At 39.0% G+C, this 21,005-nt stretch overlaps 1 protein-coding gene across 1 annotated transcript; it reads left to right on the forward strand.

The window, feature by feature from the left end:
* Positions 1 to 300: 300 nt before the first annotated feature.
* PWP2 (PWP2 small subunit processome component) lies at positions 301 to 19,750 on the forward strand. The gene is made up of 21 exons (XM_051617292.1): positions 301 to 365; positions 476 to 588; positions 1,633 to 1,727; positions 2,118 to 2,217; positions 3,243 to 3,386; positions 3,830 to 3,965; positions 4,438 to 4,658; positions 5,881 to 6,024; positions 6,815 to 6,885; positions 7,896 to 8,032; positions 9,260 to 9,408; positions 10,040 to 10,187; positions 11,271 to 11,421; positions 11,762 to 11,942; positions 12,902 to 13,049; positions 14,280 to 14,388; positions 14,851 to 14,916; positions 15,271 to 15,489; positions 17,792 to 17,942; positions 18,992 to 19,066; positions 19,240 to 19,750. Exons 1-21 carry the CDS (start codon positions 348 to 350, stop codon positions 19,397 to 19,399), a joined length of 2,736 nt encoding a protein of 911 aa, XP_051473252.1. The 5' UTR covers positions 301 to 347; the 3' UTR covers positions 19,400 to 19,750.
* The last annotated feature ends 1,255 nt before the right edge of the window (positions 19,751 to 21,005 follow it).

Below are 21,005 nucleotides of genomic sequence, written 5' to 3' on the forward strand. Positions count from 1 at the left end.
CCTCTCTGCTGCCGTGGCTTCTGCGGGTTGGGGCGAAGGAGCGACCCTTTCACCTCTTGGAGCCACAGCTACGGACGGGACGCTCCTTCCCCGCCCTTCCCCGCCTCTCCCGCACTGAGCCGGGTGGCAGCCCCGCCTCCCGCCCGCCCTTCCCCGCCCCTCCCGCACGCAGCCCCGCTTCCCGCCCGCCCCTCTCGCACCCAGCCCCGCTTCCCGCCCGCCCCTCCCGCACCCAGCCCCGCCTCCCGCCCGCCCCTCCCGCACCCAGCCCCGCCTCCCGCCTGCCCCTCCCGCCGCCCGGCCCGGAAGCCGCCGCCTCTTCGCGCCCCGGCCGCGCGGCCGCCGCCATGAAGTTCGCGTACCGGGTGAGCGCCCCGCAGCCCCCCGCGCCGGACGGCGGCCCCGCCTGGCTCCCCCCACCCCCCCCTTCCCGCGCCATTAACCCTCCTCCGGTTCTCTCCGCCTCCCCTCGCAGTTCTCCGGCCTCCTGGGCACCGTCTACCGGCGCGGGAACCTCAGCTTCACCCGCGACGGCAGCTCCCTCGTCAGCCCCGTCGGGAACAGGGTCTCCGTCTTCGACCTGAAGAAGTGAGACAGGGGCAGCGCCCGCCGCCTCCTCCTCCTCCTCGGGCCCGCCCGCCGCCGGCCTGGCCCTCCCCAGCCTCTCGCTGCCGGCGGGCGTGTGTGCGGGGGCGCGTGTGTGTGTGTGCGGGAGGGGGGGCCTGTGTGCGGGGGGGCGGGCGGGAGGGCGGGCGTGTGTGTGTGCGGGGGTTGTGTGTTGTGTGTGTGCGGGGGTTGTGTGTTGTGTGTGTGCGGGGGTTGTGTGTGTGTGTGTGTGTGTGCGGGGGTTGTGTGTGTGCGGGGGGGCGTGTGTGTGCGGGGGGGCGGGCGTGGAGGCGTGTGTGTGTGCGGGGGTTGTGTGTTGTGTGTGTGCGGGGGGGCGTGTGTGTGCGCGGGGTCCCGGTTCTGCGGGGCAGTGAAGCTCACGGGAGGTTGTGGCCCCGCGACCCGGGGGCGGCAGCGAGTCCTGTCCAGAGCTGGGGCGGTGCGGGGGAGAGGGGCGGTGCGGGGGAGAAGGGCGCTGCGGGGGAGAGGGGCGCTGCTGCACCCTCGGCTCCCGCCGTCGGGCTTCCGGGGGTGCCGCTGGCACGGGCCGGGGTTCTCCGAGGATTTACGTGAAATATCCGGAAGAGTTTCTTTCTGAACGCTGAAAGGGAGAAGCCCGCCCAACAGAATAGCTGTCGGGCTTCTCCCTGCCCACCGGAAAAGTGTGTAAAGATGTGTTATAGAAGCAGAGCGGGGGAAAAATGGTTTGCATTGGATTGAGTCGTCTGGTTTCCCTGTCCACCTCTGTGCTGCTTCTCTAGATGGTGAAGCTTAGACCATCATCTGTCGTTTCCTGTAGGCCGGAGTTGTCATTGATGCTCATCGTGTTGGTGCTCTGGCCAGGAGCTTACTCAGCTGGTGTTAGTGGGGCTGTGACAGCTAAAAAAACACAAGGCGTGGGGGTTTTGCATCTGAGTTGATTGAGTGGCTTTAATGTGGCTGTCAAACCGTATTCCGCTGATACCAAAGATGGTTGTTATTTCTGTGTCCCTGTATGTAATTTACTGTTCTGTCTTTTTCTTTCAGTAATAAGTGTGAGACGTACCCACTGGCTACACGGCTTAATATTGTGTGCGTGGGGCTCTCTCCAGATGGAAGTCTGGCCATTCTAATTGATGAAGGTACTTTCATAAAGGAGGTGTTTGTTTTATAAAATAATGAAATAAGGATACAGCGTTAAGAGGGGAGAGAGTCTGTGTTGCTACATTCAACCTTAAAACAATCAGAAGTTCTCTGCTTTAAAACTTATGCTAGAATGTCTAGGGAAGATGTCTTTATTCACAGAACTTAAAAAAATCTTTTTTACAGAATTTAAATAGCTACGTGCAATTTTGATTGTGTCTTTCTTCTTAATAAAACTAAGCACGCTGTCTTGAAATTTCTCTGAGGAGATACTTTTCCTCCACACCTGTCCTACCCCCCATGTAAGGAAAGAAATGAAGCTTGCTTAGGATTATGGTTTCTTTGGGAACTCCATGATTACTATGTTCCTTCCTTTTCTGCCCATACAGATGGAGCTGCCCTGCTTGTCAGTTTGATTGGGAAGTGTGTGATCCATAAGTTTTATTTTCATAAGCCAGTTCACAGTGTTAGCTTTTCCCCTGATGGCAAGTAAGTAAAATATGCATGCTTTAGAACAAAACAACAGAAATTACCCCAGAAACTAGTTGTAACTATGAAGACCTGACTAATCTGGAGATGGTAGCTGTTGGTTAATGTAGGGGAGATTTTGAGCTGATCAGGGTAACTTTTGTCTATAAAGTTGAGATGGGGAGAAAGAGGAAACGCAAAGCCTTGGAAACATACTGGCAGGAAAGCTGCCTGTCACTGATTTTGTCCTTCATCGGCATCTTAGAAATATAGAATATTTGCTCTGAGTCTTAATTGTTCTTACGTATCATAGGTAAGGTTAAGGAGCCCATGATGGGGGACAGTCAGTGCTGTAGAGTTGCAGGATGGCACTCATGTCAATGAACTTTCGCTGGTGATGGGTTGGACTAAGACAACTGTGCTACTGAAAGAGGCCCTTAAAGTGCCTTTTTTCACGGCCCTTGAATGCTTGGTCACTGAGCCAAAGTGATGCAATGTAAATGTTGATGTATCAGTGAGAGGAAAAAGCGTGGAGTTCCCCATTTGGCAGCATTCCTCAGTTGGTTTGTCTTGAAGTGATAATGAATGAGTTTTTGCTTGAAAGCTGGAGTCACAGTTCAGTGTTACGGAGTTACACCGGCAAAAGGACCAGATTAGAGGGTATGTGAAATGGGGATGCAAATGCTTTGTAAAAGTGGCCAGTATATGGAGGTGAAGAGAGGTTGAAACAGAATATCCTGTTTTGAATGTTTTAACTTTTCCCTCCTTCGTGAGAATTAGAGAATAAATATTATTACTCAGTTTAAGTAATTTTAACAGAAGGTTTTCTGTCTTATGATGTGTAAAGTATACCTGCATTCATGAAGTTGGGGGATAATAACAATCTGCGAAGAATTTTCTGTTTTTAATTCAAAAGCAATCCATGTTTATCAGTCCAGTAAATGCAGAAACCTTTTTAAGATTCTTTTGGTTTGTTGAGTTGAAGTCTGTACTGAAAAATTGCTTTCTTTAACTGCTCTGTTACACTTTTTTCCTCCGTATGACAGGAAATTCGTGATTACAAAGGACAATGTTGCTCATATGTACCATGCTCCTGGGAAGAAACGAGAATTTAATGCCTTTGTTCTGGACAAAACCTATTATGGTCCATGTGATGAAACAACTTGTATCGACTGGACTGATGATTCCAAGTGAGTTGTTAAACTAAAGCACTGTCTACCTGCTCCCATTCTTAATATTTGTATGCACTTACAGTCTGTTTTCCTTGCTCTGAAGTATTGCACTAGCTATAAAAATTAATTTTGGCTCTGCTGTTTCTATTACTATCTTGAAATAAAAAAAATATATGATTAGGCAGACTAGAAAGTATGAAACATGCATGTTTAATATCAACAATGGGATCAACAACGCATTCTTGCTTGGAAATGCATAGTTATTGATAAAAGGAACGTAACTCAGGAATATGAGCATGGCTGACCTTTTAAATATTTATTCTCATTTACTTTTGCTAGAGTTGACAAGTTCACTTTACAGCTCTGTTTTGTATAAAATTATCATTCAGAACGTCTTCTGCCTGATTAAAAGTTTTGCAAACTAGTGTTATAATTCAGATTGCCTTCTTTTGTTTTTGTAGGTGTTTTGCAGTGGGGAGCAAGGACATGTCTACATGGGTATTTGGAGCAGAACGATGGGCAAACTTGATCTACTACTCACTTGGAGGGCATAAGGATATAATTGTAGCCTGCTTTTTTGAAGAGAACAGTCTAGATGTATGTATAATCACACAACATTCTTAAAATTCAATATTAAAATAGTTGAAGCAGAATTCTATCTGTAGGAAAGGATGCTGACTATTTTGATAATGCAACATGTCTCTTGACTCCTGTGAAAATTTGAAGTAGTAAATTTCAGAACGACAGCAAGTCATTTAAAATTGCTCCTCCAAAAACTTCTAGCTATAAATGTGAAAAAAGAAATTAACTTATAGTCAACTGGTAATCACATTGTCTTTGGTCTTTTCAAAGTTTCTCTGAGGGCAGGTAAAGTAAACTACCAGTTTCTCAAAATGTGAATTTTCCAAGTCAAAGCACCTTGGATTCTAGAGGTCTAAGTAATATGTTATTGGAATGTTAAGAGTGCAGACTTGTTAACACTTCTGCAATTCTATATTCATAACAAGACAGCAGAGTACAAAACATAAGTATTAAGTGTCAATAATCGGTTTATGTGTTTGTATTCTAGCTGTACACAATTAGCCAGGATGCTGCTCTGTGTGTGTGGCAGTGTGATACAGAGCTTGATGGTTTGAAGCCCATGCCCCCTAAAGATGCAGCTGAGGAAAATGATGCAGAAAAAAATGATGAAGAGTTTGTTGAGGAGCCAAAGGGTGAAGAAATACATGGAAAAGCCAATCCAAGTGAACAAGAGACTAGAGAGAAAGTTAAATATTCTCGTGTTGCAAAGTAAGTGATTTTCAGTCTTCTGAAGGCAGAGTTGTTACTCAGATATAGTATGCTGGGCTTTTTTATCCTTCGCTCATTCAAAGCAGTATAAAACTCTGCTTAGATTTTAAGTACATTACTAAGGATCTCATTTTAAATAGTTTTAGTAGAATACCTGTTTGTTACACCTTAACTATATGAAGGGTGATACCTTTCACCTTTAGAATAACAAGTCAGTGGAATTTTAATAAGAAATACTGACTTGTGGTGTGTGTTTTAATGTTTAAAAGTTAGAAAGTTTAAGGAGATCTTCAGTATAGTATTTTCTAAGTAAGCACAGAGGAGAAGAAATTGGTTGACTTCAAGAGCTGAAAGCATTGTTTGGTAAAGGTAACACATCAGCCTCTGATAAACTGCTTGGAGATGCCTTGCTGAAGGATCTCTCTGTCTGTCCACATCACATGGCTTAGAGGGAGTAATCCAGTTTTAAGATAGTTACAGCATTTAGCTTTGCTTGAAGAAAGATAATGTTCATAGACAATCTCTTTGTCAGTGGAGTGAGGGAGAGACAGAATGCATGTAGGGGCCCATTGGGAACACCTCACATCAGGCTTCTGTTCTCAGTCTTGCTGATTGTAAAGGAAGCATAAAGAAAATACCCTACCCAAACTGGAATTTGCCTCAGGGACTATTGCTTCCAAATTGAAGGAATGTGGAGTGCACACCTGTTGGATAGTCTTCAGATGCTTTTTTTATTTGACTGTCACGTCGTGCTTACCTGTTCAGTTCCAGTAAGAGACAGAGCTGCAAAGAAGCTGTGAAAACCTTCTTCACCAGGCATATAATATTTACGACTGTTGCTTCAATTCCTTCCTCTGTAAGAGGACTTGTGTACAGAAGCATAATTAGTAAATTCATGATTCGCCCATATTGGCATTAGATGATCAAAAGGAAGTGCACAGTGCAGTTCCTCTGAGGTTAACTTCTAGTCCCTTTCATTGCATGTGATCAGGTGTCATTTCTCATAGTCAGATTATGTTAGCAGCTGTAAACATTGAGGAAAAGAAAGGAATTAGCTTTCACTAGCTAAGTAAAATACATGTATTTGGCAATTTCAGGAACTACTGCTTTTTAGTTTTCTTGTAAGATACTTTTATCAAAATATTTGACCTATATTGAAATGCAACTCTAATAGCATATTTTTATTTCATAGTCAGTTTGCTTTTTTCTTCTTTAATGCCAGGTATTTTTTCAATAAAGGGGGAGATTTTAATAACCTGACATCTGCAGCTTATCACAAGAAAACTCATCTTTTAGTCACTGGTTTTGCCTCTGGAATCTTTCACCTTCATGAGCTTCCAGATTTCAATCTGATCCACTCCTTGAGGTGAGTTACGGGATTGTGGTTAGGTTTTTTTGTTTGGTTTTGGCATGGGTGTGTTCACTGGGGGGGAGGAAGGGGGGACTTATTGTTCGTTTCAGAGCACACCACTTTTAGAATCATCGAATCATAGAATCATAGGGGTTGGAAGGGACCTTGAAAGATCATCTAGTCCAACCCCCCCGCCATGAAGCATGAATAATCAGAGCACAAGAATGTTGAACATGAGTATCTATTTAGTGTTGTAATTTCTGTACAACTCCATTCCATAGGTTGTTATGGGAAACTGAGGTCTGAATGAGGAACTCCTGAGTAGTTAGTTGTGCTTTCCTCAGTGCTTTGAACTTTATGTTGTCAGTTTCTTTGTAGAAAATTCAGATAGTATCTGGAAAAAAAAAGTTCTGCATATGTAAAACTCAGTACATTTTCTCTAAATTGAAAAATTAACACAATTATTTTCCATTGCTGTATGATGCTAGTTAAAGAATGCATAACTTGGCTGTACAAAAAAAATAGGGTTTTTTCTTGAATGTAGGAAGTTTTCTCTGTGTTGGCAAGTATGTCTTTGTGTGAGATGTAGATAATTCTTTATTCCAAATTAGGCAGTATTGTCTGTTTGATGTTTTTGAGTGTAATAAAGGAAAGAATTTGTATGCTGCTTTTGATGTTAAAGTGATAGAGGAATTCAATAATAAAAGAACTTGCTTGAATAGAGAAAATACAACTTCAAGTCTAGGGTTTATCACACAAGACATGAAAATGCAAGTTTGTTTATTGAGTAATTCTCTCCCTTCAGTATTTCAGACCAAAGGATAGCTTCTATTTCTATAAACTGTACTGGTGACTGGATTGCCTTTGGATGTTCAGGTTTGTCAATGTTTCTGGTTTGTGTTCTTGGAAAAATAAGGAATGTTGTTGGCATCCAAGCCTAAATTCCTTTTGATCTTCTTGATGTCAAATGTTGAAGTTTTGTTAAAATATAGTCTCATCTCTTTAGTGTCTAGATACAGTAACACCAGTCCTCGCAGAATTCTTGTGATTCAGGGAAATATTTTGCTGACAAAAAAAGGAAAAGGAAATTATTACTGTTAAGGCATATTTGAAAATTCTAGCAGAATTAGAATAAAGTCCATATCTCTTGAATGTGACTTAGTGTGGTTTATGTTTCCATTCTGAGCCTAGTGTCTCTTCTTTTAGCACTTGCTGCTTGTCCTTTTACAAAGCTACCTGGTTGTTCCAGAATTTCCACCCAGTCCACCATCATTTGCATGGTAGCCAAGATTATACCTTAATATGCAGTCCTGGTTTTCTTTCCAACTAATTTATTTTAAAAAATAAAAATTTAGAAGTTACCATCTCCTTTGTATTGGAAAGGCTAAAGTTTCCTTGGGTATTGAGTTTAATGACCAGTAAGTAAGGCCAGTTTCCAGTCAGGTAGCTGTACTATCTTCCAGATGAAAACGCACTGTTCAGGCTGTACATCACTCTCTCTCTCTATTTTTGAAACAATTTTGGTTTGCATGATGTACTTTAGATTAAAAAATTGTATATTAATGGACACCAGAATGAAAATACAGGTTTGTCCTAGAATATTTGGCTGTTTATCAGCATCCATATATTTTTAACAAAGCTAGTTACAGCATTGCTGTTAAAGCATTGAGAAAGTTAAATGAAGCTCCTGATTGTAAAGGGAAGTTGCTTTGAGCTTATAAAATGAAATGGGCTTTTATTAGAATTGATATCTACATAGTGCAGTCTGTCTGTGTAAACCTTTTTTTAAAGTGTTGCATGCAGTTTTGTGTTTTGTGGCTGGCATTTGCAGGGTGGCATCTCATATTTGTATTCATAATTCTGGGTAATTTGTTTTGTGTGTGTAGGTTTGGGTCAGCTCCTGGTGTGGGAATGGCAGAGCGAGTCCTACGTGCTGAAGCAGCAGGGGCATTTCAACAGCATGGTTTCCTTAGCATATTCTCCAGATGGACAATACATAGTAACTGGAGGGGAGGATGGGAAAGTAAGTGAAGCAATATTAGAGAAATATGAACTTATGTCTGAAGAACATAATAAGCAGATGGAATTTCCATTCTGTGTAGAAAGCTCTGTTAACTGTAACTGGTACCTGTTTTTCTTAATAAAAAGTAAAAACTTTTTGTCCTCACTTTCCTTAGACATTTAGATTTTTCTCTCTAACACATACATATTTTGATTTTTTTATTACTGGTATCCTCTGCATGTTGCATCACTTACGCTTTTTAGCAGATGATTTTGTAATTATTACAGATGCAATCACCATAAACACACAAAGATCTAATTCATCAAGTGTTGATTTATCTATGCTTCCAGGGATTCCTTGTTATTTTGGCATGAATGAACTTCAGTCACACAAATTCATGCCCTTTTAATAATTGGTTTTGATGTTAAATTAATTTCACAGTGCAATTCCTAAACAGTTTTTTTCTGAAATGTACCATTGCAGAAGCTTGTTATTTAAAAGAAAAATTATCTTCTCAGGAATTACTTGTATTTGTTTTTTTCATTTTATTTTTGTGTGTTTTTTTTTCTTTAAGATGTTTTATAGAGTAATCCCACAATCTTGACATGTAAATGAGGCAAAGATTTTATCTTCTATCTTATGAAAACTTCTGAATGTCAGAAGAAAGACCTGCCACTTTGTGGTTTCTGCTGTTCAGATTCAAAATGAGCCAAATCCCAGAAGTCTCAAACTGCAGATACCTAAACCTATAACTTAAAAAAAACAAAACAAAACAAAAACAAACCCAAACCAACCAAACAAAACCAACCAAACAAACAAAAAGTAAACCCACAAAAAAGAAAAAACCCCACAAGATAGAAACATCATCTCAATTATAACTTTTGGAATGGCTTTACGGTTGGTTTTGAATTTGACACTTGTCTTACCTGTGGTCTTGGGACTTGCCTTATCAAAGCTTGGGAGCCTGAAATACTCACAAAGTGCTATAGCTTTTCTTGACAATTTATTTCAATTTATTTATTTTCTGTCTTCACTCAAGAGTTTCATGTCTGTAAGAGTTTTAACAATAAGCTGTTCCTTGTTTGCCTCACTTGCAGATAATTTTTTACTGATGGTAGTGAAAGTCCTATTTGCTGTTGCAGTGTCCTAGAACTAACTTTTATTTGCTCTTCTGCTGCCTTACCCTTACAGTCTCTCTGAACTCAGATGATGGAGAGGCTAAGAAAGATTTTCTTGTCTCCCTTGCAGGTGAAAGTGTGGAACACAACAAGCAGCTTTTGTTTTGTCACTTTTACAGAACATACCAGTGGTGTAACTGCTGTAACTTTTACTTCCAATGGTTATGTCATTTTGAGTGCTTCCCTAGATGGAACAGTGCGTGCCTTTGATCTACACAGGTAACTCATAATAAAGAATTTGTGTCTCATTTAGACTTTAGCTTTCATGCTATAAAATACAGCAAACTGTTGATTGCTTCCTTCAAGTTGAAGTTGCACAAATGTGAGCACCACTTATTTGATTTTTAGTTCAGCCTTTGATTCAAATTTAGCTAGTAATTAGGAATCCTGTGACTTCATCCAGTTTTTGTGAAGGAAATTCTGGAAGCACTTTTCTCAGAGAAGCTGTAAATCCAGTTAGATCATTGTCTGTCTCTACTTCTCAAATGGAGAGAAGGCACCTGTCTAACAGAATGTTTGCCATAGGTTTAGTGGCTGAGCCATTATAATACAACTGTGTACAGAACTGGATGTGTAAGAAAGCCTGTGTTTTCTAAGGAGTGGACATATGCTGTGTAATAGAAGAGTTTTTTTTTTTTTTCTTGAGTATTTTTGCCTGCTGTTTCTGCAGAGTTGTCAGTACCTTTTTTGAATCATGGAATCGTGCTGAGGCATTGCATCTTTTTTATTTATTTTTTCTATAAATAGCTTAGAATACAAGCAAAAGGAAATACTTTAAAAAATATGTTTATAAAAGTATATTTAAATCTTCCTAAAAAGTTTTCATCATTTATTTTTGCATTTACAACAGATACCGCAATTTCCGAACCTTTACTTCTCCGCGACCGACTCAGTTTTCTTGTTTAGCTGTGGACTCCAGTGGTGAGATTGTTTCAGCTGGTTCCCAGGATTCCTTTGAAATATTCATCTGGTCAATGCAGAGCGGGAGGCTGCTAGATGTAAGGACCTACAATGTTGGAGGACTTGAATTTAACACATCGTATAGATGGTGATGATACTAAATAACTCTAGGATTAGTCAAGAGTGCTCTACTACACCATGAAGTATTTTATTATATTTAAATTCAAGAACTGGAGCTACAGCATGTTATCTCTGCAGTTTTTGGTTAATTGCATGGAGGGCTATCCTGAATTTGTGGGAAATAGTTTTTAGATTTTTTGAGTTAATGAGCTGATGAAGTACCATCAGAATTCCTGAGCTTACACATGGGCATGAGTCTTTCTTCCAGTAGTTGTTCAGAGGTATTCTTTTCCTACATGTTTTCTGTAGGTAATGAAGGAATTGTAGGTGCTCTGCTAAGATGAATACAGATTTTTGTGGACAGTTTTGCTGGAGCGGAGCAGGGGTATCATTTCAGTTGTAGAAGGTTTTTCTTGCAGAGACAGAAAACATTTTAAAGTTAAATCCCCACTGTCTTTCTGCTAGTGTGAAATGCATACTCTTCAGAGTAGATGTAATAAAGGAGGGACACTACTTCTGAGCAAATCAAGCTCATTTGCTCTTTTCTATTTTTAAGCATTATGTATCTGTTGTACAGAGAGATTAATTCAACAATTCACGTATTTAATTTGGCATAGCTGTTGAATACAGATCACTATACCAACCCAGCATATACTTGAATGGTTCTCCACAGTTTTGAGTTTATTTTCTTTCCTTGATTTCTTCTGAGAGGAGTAGGAGCTCTGTGCTATAAGAATCTGTATTACTTTTATTCACAGTTTTTATTAAGTGTTTTTCTCTAAATGTTTTCAGCTGCAGGACATACTGAATTCTCAGAGCAATTACTTGCTTTTCACAGTTGATCTGATTGTTCTGGTAAGAAGGGGGAAAAAAGCACACCAGATTGCCAAGTCTTGGTCTCTAAAGGGATCTATATGTGTGCATAAGAGTGGCCATGGATGCCTATGCAGTACTAGCACTTCTGTGAAATTTTTTTTTTTTGTATTTAGAGTTTACTGAATGCAGACTACATACATTTTGGTTTCTGTCACCTAACTGCATTTTACCTTTTCTTTTATTAGGTCTTATCAGGTCATGAGGGTCCCATCAGCTGTTTGTCCTTTAACCCGATGAAGTGTGTTCTAGCTAGTGCCTCTTGGGATAAAACTGTCAAGTTATGGGATATGGTAGACAGCTGGAGAACTAAGGAGACACTGATATTGAACTCAGATGGTAACCTTTATTTAATTTTATATCAAATATACAAATATTACAAAAAATATTTCAAGAATGAAGAAAAAACACCTTAAACACAGACAGACTTGTTCTTGGTGATGAAGCCCAGAAGTTAAAAAAGTTCTCTGTACTACTTAGTTAACAATGCAAGAAATCTTTTCTAATTAATACTAACTTTAGCTTTACAATTAGACATGTTGGCCAGAGAAAAAGAACAGTCATACTTATTACTCTTAAGCTTTTTCTGGTAGTTGAGATAAGATCCTAGAAAAATGTAGGGTATTATCTTAGAAGAAGATCTGACTGCGTCTTTAACTGTTAATTAAATTCTTTGCAGTTCTTGTTGTTGCTTTCCGTCCTGATGGCAAGGAGCTTGCAGTTGCTGCTCTGAATGGACAGATAACGTTTTGGGATCATGAAAATGCAGTGCAGACTGGCTCAATTGAGGGAAGGCATGATCTTCAGATGGGCAGGAAGGAGCTTGATAAAATAACTGCCAAACAAGCAGCCAAGGGAAAGTAAGTAAATGAGATTGCAGTGAAAAGAGGGTACCACACTGGCTTTTGCTTTTGAATTGAATTTCCATTTGGTTTGTATGTGAAGATTTCAGAGTGTGTCTGCTGTTCAAATATTTTGATTCTGATAATGAATTTTAAAAGACTGCCTGAGTTGGCATCTGGGTAGGTAATTTTTGTTTCTTGCTGTGTTCACCCACTGATCCAGCATCATTCTGAGTACCTGTTCTTTTTCATTAGTTATAAACTTGGGTTGCCAGCATAATGTTAAACTTCTCAGGACAAGTTGTTTATTGGCTAAATGTGATAGGTTTTTAAGTGGGTATCTTGTTATGTAGGTACTGGTATGTAATTATTAGTATTAGAAGAGTTAAAAACTGTTACATTTTCTTAAAAAATGTAAATATACTTTATTACACATAAGTGCATATGACGTAATGTTTAAAGGCAAATTTTTGTGCAGTCAAAAATTATATTATAGAATTAATACGCTTCGTTCTTCTCTTTTTCCAATTAGCTCCTCTTTTTTTTTTTTTTTCTTCAATATTGCTCCTCTTCAAAACAAGAAGAAAAAGAAACAATGACTTTTTGGGGAAAAAAAATAATTTTTTTTTGGTGATTACCTCTCAACCATCAAACCATGACATTGGTTTTTCTCTAGCTCTTCTCACCATTCTTAGTGCTGTGTTGAGGTGTACTTGAGAGTTCATTCATTGAGCTGTTGATCCAGAATCAGAAGTATGGAAGTACTTCAGAAAGCTGTGGAAGTTCTAAATTGTTTGTGACTCATAGTAAAGCACCAAGTACTTGTTTGTGGGAAACTGTTTTGTATGTTAAATACATATTGTGTGAATGAAGATCTCCACTTTTTTCAAGGAATGGTCTGTGTCTTCACCATGTACTCATGTCTTTTAACTTGGATGTAGCTGTGAAATTAACCGGTTTCTCTTTTTATTTACTAGGTCTTTTACTACTCTGTGCTACTCGGCAGATGGTCAGTCCATTTTGGCTGGTGGATTGTCAAAATTTGTCTGTATATATAATATCAAGGAACAGATTCTTATGAAAAAATTTGAAATTTCATGCAACTATTCTTTAGATGCAATGGAGGTATGTGACCAGAGGACTCAGGTGTTTTTTTTTTCATTTCCCTACCTCAAAGACTTTGGTTATGATGTAACATCTCATTTAACTGGGATTCGTGAATGTTTTATTAAGAATGTGTTCATATTCTTGGTTTTGTGCAGGACAGTAGTAAGGAAATATTTCTCAGAAAACAAAATTAATTCCTGATGTTCTGCTAACTGAAGTCTTGCTAGATTGCAGAGTGTTTGTATTGAATGAGTGGAACTCCCAAGCATAGTTAAGTCAGTTGGCACTTACCTTAAAATTGAAGAGAGAATAGGAAAATTTAAAAGATCAATTGTTTGTACTAAGCTAACTTTCTCTGGATGTCAGTTGCTTGTGTTAACAGAGAAGTGAAGGATTATATTGTGAACACAGAACATCACTCACCTTTACAAACTCAGTTTCTGAATATTGTCAAATCACAGAATCACAGAATCTTAGGGGTTGGAAGGGACCTCGAAAGATCATCTAGTCCAACCCCCCTGCCAGGCAGGGTCACCTAGAGTACATAAAATGTGAAATTAAATTCCTTCAAAAGTAAAGTGAATGATGAAAAGCATCAGAAGGACAAAATTTTAGTCACTCAATTCTTAACATGCCATTACCTGGAGGAACAGTGGTTGTTCAGTATTCATGTCTGGCTGTATTTGACTTTGGTTCCAAATAAATTTCTTGGATAACTGTGGTTTGTGAGGCAGCTTTCACTTCTCTGCTGCCCTCTCTTGTGCTAGTGTAGCTCAACATGTGGCTTTAAAAGGATACCAGAAATGAGCCAGGTGGAAAAGAATCCTGGAAGGGATGGGTGTTTAAAAGTGGGGGGCGGGAAGGTCCCTAGCACATAATTTACAGAAGTGTCTGGCTATACAGCCCTTACATTTGCATAGTAGAGCCTGAAGGGAAGGAAGATTAGGGCTGCATCTGAGAAAACAGTACATCTCTCAAGTAGAACAACAATACAGCAATGTGAAACTACAGTCTAAACTGAGTTGTACTGTTCTGATGCCTTAAGCCTGAAGCAGCCTGATTCTCATCCGCAGTCAGACACTGTTGCCTGCTGTTGTCAGTTTTCTGCATGATTTTGGAGACACTTCTGGAAGAAAAGGCAAAGGAATAATCACTAGATAACTCTGGAATGTTAGGGAGAATTTTCAGTTAATACAGGTGTTTGAGAGGAGATGCCCTCCAGTGAATGGAACTTACCTGTTTTTCTAGGAGTACTTAGATCGGAGAAAAATGACAGAATTTGGCAGCATGGCTCTGATTGATGAAGGGGGTGGAGGTGAAGATGGTGTTGCCATTCCTCTTCCTGGAGTAAAAAGAGGTATGGCTTTTGGCTTTGCTGTGTTACTAGTTTTATGGGGGTGAAAACCTTTGAGGTAGAGTTGATACCAGATAAGAAGAGTTTGAATTATTCAGCTCAGTTTTAAAGTTAGGATTACTTGAATGTTCTGTAGCTGCAGGAATCTGTTACAGAAGTGTTCAGCTGTCATGTGATGGGTCCTTTTGCATAGCAGAAGGAATGGGAAGCAGGAGGTACTACGGTCTCCTGGGTATGGAACCCAGCAGTCCTGGATTTATTTTCAAAGAGCAAAAGCTCAGTCCCACTGCTTAGTTTAGCTGTAAGATCTCTTGGATATGGACTGTCCATTACTTAGACTGTGTTTAACTCTGCCAAGGTTTGGCATGTTCTGTGTTGTTTTTCAGCATAATGGCAACAGCATAGTTAAGAGTTGATAGCTAGACCATGAACTTTTGGTAAATCACTTCTAAACTTCTTTTTTAGGTGACATGAGTTATCGACACTTTAAACCAGAAATAAGAGTGACTTGCCTGCGATTTTCTCCTACAGGTGAGTATTGACAATTGATGTAGGATTTCTATTATTCCATATAAAACAAGCAAAAGATTAGGGCATTGGAAGAGTAACAGTGAAATAAAAATGCCTTGGAGATGGTCTCTCCAGATGTTACACAGTGCTGCTAGGTCTGCAGTCTAGTTTCCCATACAGTGCATAATTAGGAGACTAAAGTGTACATCACTGTCAGCTGGTATTTTTTCACAAGCAACAGGTCCATCAATGATGCAGGATTTTCAGTCTTGCCCACTTCTTATAAGCAATGAAGAGGCATCCATTTATCATTACTTTTTGTTTCCATCCTATAAAACTCCGTTGTCTACTGAAATACTCTTACTTCTCTTCTAGGACGAAGCTGGGCAGCCACCACCACAGAGGGTCTTCTTATCTATTCACTGGACTCTGGGCTAATTTTTGATCCTTTTGAGCTGGATATTGATATCACACCCAACAATATACATAAAACACTGCATCGGAAGGAATACACTATGGCCATTGTCATGGCCTTCAAGCTGAATGAAAAGAAATTAATTCAAGAGGTCATGGAGGCTGTACCTAGCAATGAAGGTAAGTGGATCTCCCATGAAATTGGACTGAGCTAGCATTTAACTTAAAGGGCAGAGTTTAGCTCAGAGGAGGAGCAGGTTATAACGTTGATACTTAGGACTTTCTATTGTAGCTGAAGACTAAAGAGGGGGACATGGTCTTTTGTAAAAAGACTTTTGTAGACTTTTTGGTGTTATGTTTTAATTTTACTGCATGCTCGTCTAGTGACTTTTGAACATGAAATCTGATTGTGTCTGGTTTTGCAAGTAACGTTTTTGGGTGTCAGTTCTCAGGAAGAGCTGATGTTAGGAGGGGCACAGTAAGTTTAATGTGAGTTAGCAGTGTGATGAAGGCAATCAACCAGATACTGGGCTGTACTATCAAGGATGTAATCAGCAGTTTGAGGAAAGTGATTAATCTTCTTTATTGAGCATTTGTGAGACCACATCAGGAGTACTGTGCCTAGTTTTGGTCTTGCTGGTACAAGACACACGTTGATACTATTGAGCATCTGGTGGAGGTCTTGGAAAAGGATTGGAGGGCCAGAGTGCGTGACAGCTGAGGAGAGGATTGAGAGTTGTTTGTTCAGTCTTGAGTATTTTCACTGTTTGCCTAGTGGGATGTTTGAAAGAAGGCAGAACCTGACTTTGCGTTGCTTAAGGATGCAACAAGATGCAACAGACCTCTTGCAGCATGGGAAATTCCAACTAGATACTAAAAATATATTGGGTGTAGTCAAATGCAGTAGCAGTTTGACAAGGGAGGTAGTAGAAGTCTCCATCCTTGGAAGTGTTTAGCATTCAACTGGATAAAGCTTTGTGTCAGCTGCTCTACATTAGCCTTGCTTTGGACTGCCAGAATTTGGAGCAACTCTGCAACTGTGAGCCCTTAAAAGTTCTCATGTTTATTGTTCCTATAGTTATAGTGTTTGTTAAATTAATCCCTCTAAACAAATGTAAATATGGTCCTTACAGAGGGCTCTGTTTACACAAACTAAACAGATTATTTTTTAAGTGCCAAGCTCTTTCTAACAAGAGACATGGTTTCACAATTGTGACTTCAGAAATGAAAGGAACAGCTGTCATTCAGCTTTGGAAGACATTTACGCAAGTAATTCTTTAACACCCATTTCATCATTTTGATAATTAATGTGCACATTCATTAGGTATATATGGTACACATGACCTTAAAAACAAACTTTCAATAGGGTATTCTACTTAACTTCGTAACTCAATTAACAGTAATGTCATAGTAACTCTCTAGTATATTTCTTTACCTCAGTATTGTTACCCCAGTAAAAAAAAAGTATTTATTTCCTTCCAGTGTTACCCACTTTGCAAATAAATATTCCATTTATCTAGTCAAAACATGCTGTAGTCTAAAATCGGCTTTATTGCAAGATGACTGCTTTGTAGGGTTTTCTTACCTTATTCCCTAGGTAGCAAGCCTGATAATTATGCATGTCAGGGTAAATCACCTTTTGCATGCCTCTGTTGGCATAATGGTGTTTGCCTCTGTCTGGCAAAACTTAGCTTTCTTTTATTGAAATTAACCAAAACTCCATGTACACAGGCAAGATTGGGTAAATAGGCAGGCTCCAAAACCGCAGAAGCAGAGGATGAGGCATGGGGATTTCAGGTTTTGTAGTCCACTTTTAACAGACTGAATGGGTGCCTGTTTCTTTAGAAGTGGAAGGCTTTTTTTTCACATTGTTGAGTGTTACATACACCACTTGGGTGGCAGCAGAGAATAGGAGTTGGTTATTTTTGACAGAAGTTTACCTATAATGAGGTCATCATAGTTACACGTGAGATTATTTTGAATGCTTATAAATCATGCTGCTTTGTGCTGCACAGTTTCTAACAGCGTTCAGACATTTCCTCTGTGAACAGGCAACTTTGCTGAAGTATCCTTTGTTGCCTCTGGTTGTTACCCATAAATAGTTCCACCAAATACAGAAATGCCTATGAAGGGAGAAGCAACAAGACTTGAATGAAGTCTGGTTACACTGAAAGAGGAGGAAAAGGTGAAAGTAGGAGTTCTGAGGGAGAGCTGGTGGGAAGAGTATTCTGGTAGGAGGAAGAACTTGGGAAGAGGAGGACTTAAGTTCTTGCTTTTAAATACAGTAGTGATTGGAAGGCTCAAAGAGGAACGACTTGCCTCCTGAGAGATTGGTGCTGTCCCTTGAAATACAATATTAAATACCAAATAGTTGCTAAGATGGTGCTTTCCTCTCCTTCCCTGTGCTTTCCTATGGTCTCTTTAATTTATTCCAAATAGTAATTCAACTCTGATGTCCGTGTGCTTTTTTTTGTTTGCACAGTTGATGTTGTTTGCTCGTCACTCCCAGACCTGTACGTGGAGAAGGTACTGGAGTTTCTGGCCTCTGCATTTGAGGTATCTTCTCATTTGGAGTTCTATCTTATTTGGACTCATAAGTTGCTCATGCTGCATGGACAGAAACTGAAGACAAGGTGAGATCCTGTGAAAGTCAAAAAGCTGACAAGCATTTTAAAATACCTGTCAGTTTGAGGTTTTTAATTAACAGTTACTGACATTCTAGATAAATGCATATGCAATAATCATGTAATTTACATTTATTACATGTACATTTAATTAGTATTTAAATATTTACGTTTATGAAGTTTGTTTTAATTCAGTATTACTTCTTTACTAACAAGTGGATATGACGGAGTTGGAATGCATAATAGGATTTGTGAGGATAAATTGCAAAAAGATTTTTCAAATATTACAGGTAAATTGCATAGCTTGCTTACCCTGTAACACATGAAGATTTCAAGAGTTACAGGATTTTGGCAAATGTGGGTTTTTAAACAATTACACTTGTTAAATGTAACTGAAAGAGAATGTGCAGGTATTGACTTCATTTTGTTGGTTTAGCTTGTGATTACAGTGTGCACTTTTAGCTTGTTAGTATTCTGCTTTCCTGTGTAGTTTTTTACAACTATACATGCCTGCCATATCGATTATATTCAGCTTACTCTTAGAATTGAGTTTATTGACTTTTGGGAATAAAAAATAGGCAAATGTACAAATTTAAAATAGGCTAAGTGAGAAGTAATCTTAGAGGGAGTCCTGCAGGTTAAAGAAACTGTGCATTGTGTGACCTTTCCTTGATTCAACATGGGTATTAATGTTGTAGTTAGTAAAGTGTCTTCTGTTGCTGATAAAGAGAACAATTCAAAACACACTCTTCCTTGTTAAGAAAGTATTGTAGTAGCTGAAAAGAACTGTCATCACTACAGCACACAGAATTAATTCTTAAAGCAGCAGTTTGACATTAGATAAAAATGACTTCTGGCAATAATATTAGCTGTGTTGAGTATACTCATTGAGGGCAGAATCAAAAGCAAGAAGGTTTTATTTTTTATTTAGTATAATCATAAAATGTTCCTGTTTGAAAGTTAATGTGTATGCTTGTTAAAGTCTCAAGAATATAGAAAAGTTCTAGATTTCCATATGTAAATATAAAACCGAAATGTGCGTGTTTTATCTGTTGAAGGTCAGTGAAGCTGCTCCCTGTGATTCAGTTCCTTCAGAGAAGCATCCAACGTCATTTTGAAGATGTTTCCAAACTGTACGTATTGTTACATTTAAAAGTTTAAATCAAGACACCGCACGAAAGTGCGGAGTAATGATTTGGGGGATGATAGCATGGTATTAGAGCTTTTGAGATTATCGTCTTTTAGAGATGTTTTTATTTTAGAGAAAAATGGGATCTTGTTTCTAAGATGTTACTATCTCTTGCAGCTGTGAATGGAATATCTACAATATTAAATACGCTTTGGCCATTTCACAACAGCGGGGTATGAAACGTCTGGCAGAAGATACATCAGTAGATGAAGATGACTTGGATTCTGACAGTGACTATCTTATGCAAGGAGGTCATAAGGACAATCTTAGCTCCTAGTTACTCTTCATGGGAGGGAGAAAACCAAAGACAAAGTAATTTTATGCAGTGGTATTCACTGAGAATGAGTGGCCCTCATAGTGGCATATTTTGGCTCTTTTTAACAGTGTTGATGAATTTACCTTTGAGTTACAGAAGTGGAGCTAGTGTAGGATAGGCAAAGTGCCATCTGTGGTGGATTTGGTGTACCTTAACAGCTTGACAGCATTGGATGGATGATTGATTGATTAATTAATTTCTTTTTTTATTATTCCTGATTTCAAGTAAGAGAAAAATGTATTTTTACATCAATGAAGTCAGAACTATGACTGGAAAAAGTGGATTCTTTATTAAAAGTGTATTGTACGTAGACTAAGTGTTGTGAGTTATTTCTAAAACAGTAATTTCATACTTTGTGATAGACTCTTCTTTTTTTAATCCTATTAAAATAATACATAATTGGAGGATTACATACTGCTCTCAATTTGTTTATATGTTTTAAATTACCTGGGTTTAATACATACATATTACTGGGACACTGTTAGGAATAGGTGGACTCATTTTTCTTGGTTCTATAGCTTCCAAAGCAGATGAAAGTTTCAATCATGAAGATAAATTACATACCCGTAACAGTGAATATGGGGAAAAAAAATTTACTGTGCTATATAACTTCTGCAGAGGTTTTAATTAATTGAGATACTGTAGTAAAAAATTTGATTGGAAATTGCCAACTCAGTAATCAAACTGTAAGAAAACATGATACGAATGTTTATTTTTCTCATGAAAGCCCTTTCTTGTCATATTTTTTTAAAGTTTATTAACATCTGAAAATCTGAAACTTTGGGTTTCCTTGCTTTTGTGAATTGGCATGATAATAACAACAGCAAGGACCTGAACACAAAAGAACTGTATCTGTGCTCGCAGTGGCTTTCAAGCCATGTGTTGAAAGGGCTTTGTTAATGAACATTCTGCAAATATTAATAATGAGCTTGAACTTAATTTTTTCAGTGTATTCTGCTCTTTTGGCTTTGTTTTCTAGTCTCTTACTACTCTTGGAAGGGAGGAGAGGTATGAGTATTAAAAAGTGCTGAAGAAAAATCTTAAGTCCAAAATATACAGCAGACACAATCAGTTTGTAGAATTTTCAGTATATAAAATAAAGATGCACTTGCTGCTTAAATAAAACATAGCAAAGTGATTTGTTTTGTTTTTCTTATGGTCAAATGTTAAAAACTATCTTCAGTTGCTGGTGCCCCTTTGCCTCCTAACTTTTTCTTTGTTGTACCAATGCTGTAGGGTCTCAGAGGCGTGAAGGAGTAGCTGGGTGGGCTGTAGCAACACCTGCGGAAGATGGTCTGTGCTATGTTGTTGGAATTGCTTGTCATAATCCATCCCTCTGCCTCAGACCTTGTCAGAAAGGAGGGTTTCAGACCTGCATAGAAGTGAAGCTTAGGGGGGATAGGGAAGATGTAGCACAGGAGGAAGAGAAAAATCCCTCTTGGGATCCTTATAAAACTGACGTGCTTACGCTAACATGGAAAACATAATGTTACCTGATCTACAAGGTAGTTTTTACTACTTAATCCGTTTTACTGTTTTCATGTATACGTTGTCTTTGCTTGCTTTT

Source organism: Apus apus, chromosome 1 (assembly GCF_020740795.1).
Source record: "Apus apus isolate bApuApu2 chromosome 1, bApuApu2.pri.cur, whole genome shotgun sequence".
NCBI classification, from domain to species: Eukaryota; Metazoa; Chordata; class Aves; order Apodiformes; family Apodidae; genus Apus; species Apus apus.

Bases quoted from the DNA above. Each gene is read 5' to 3' on its own strand.
- PWP2 (XM_051617292.1), top strand. The intron at 11,422-11,761 runs GTAACCTTTATT...AATTCTTTGCAG, and splicing joins ACTGATATTGAACTCAGATG to TTCTTGTTGTTGCTTTCCGT. The intron at 13,050-14,279 runs GTATGTGACCAG...CTGTTTTTCTAG, and splicing joins ATTCTTTAGATGCAATGGAG to GAGTACTTAGATCGGAGAAA.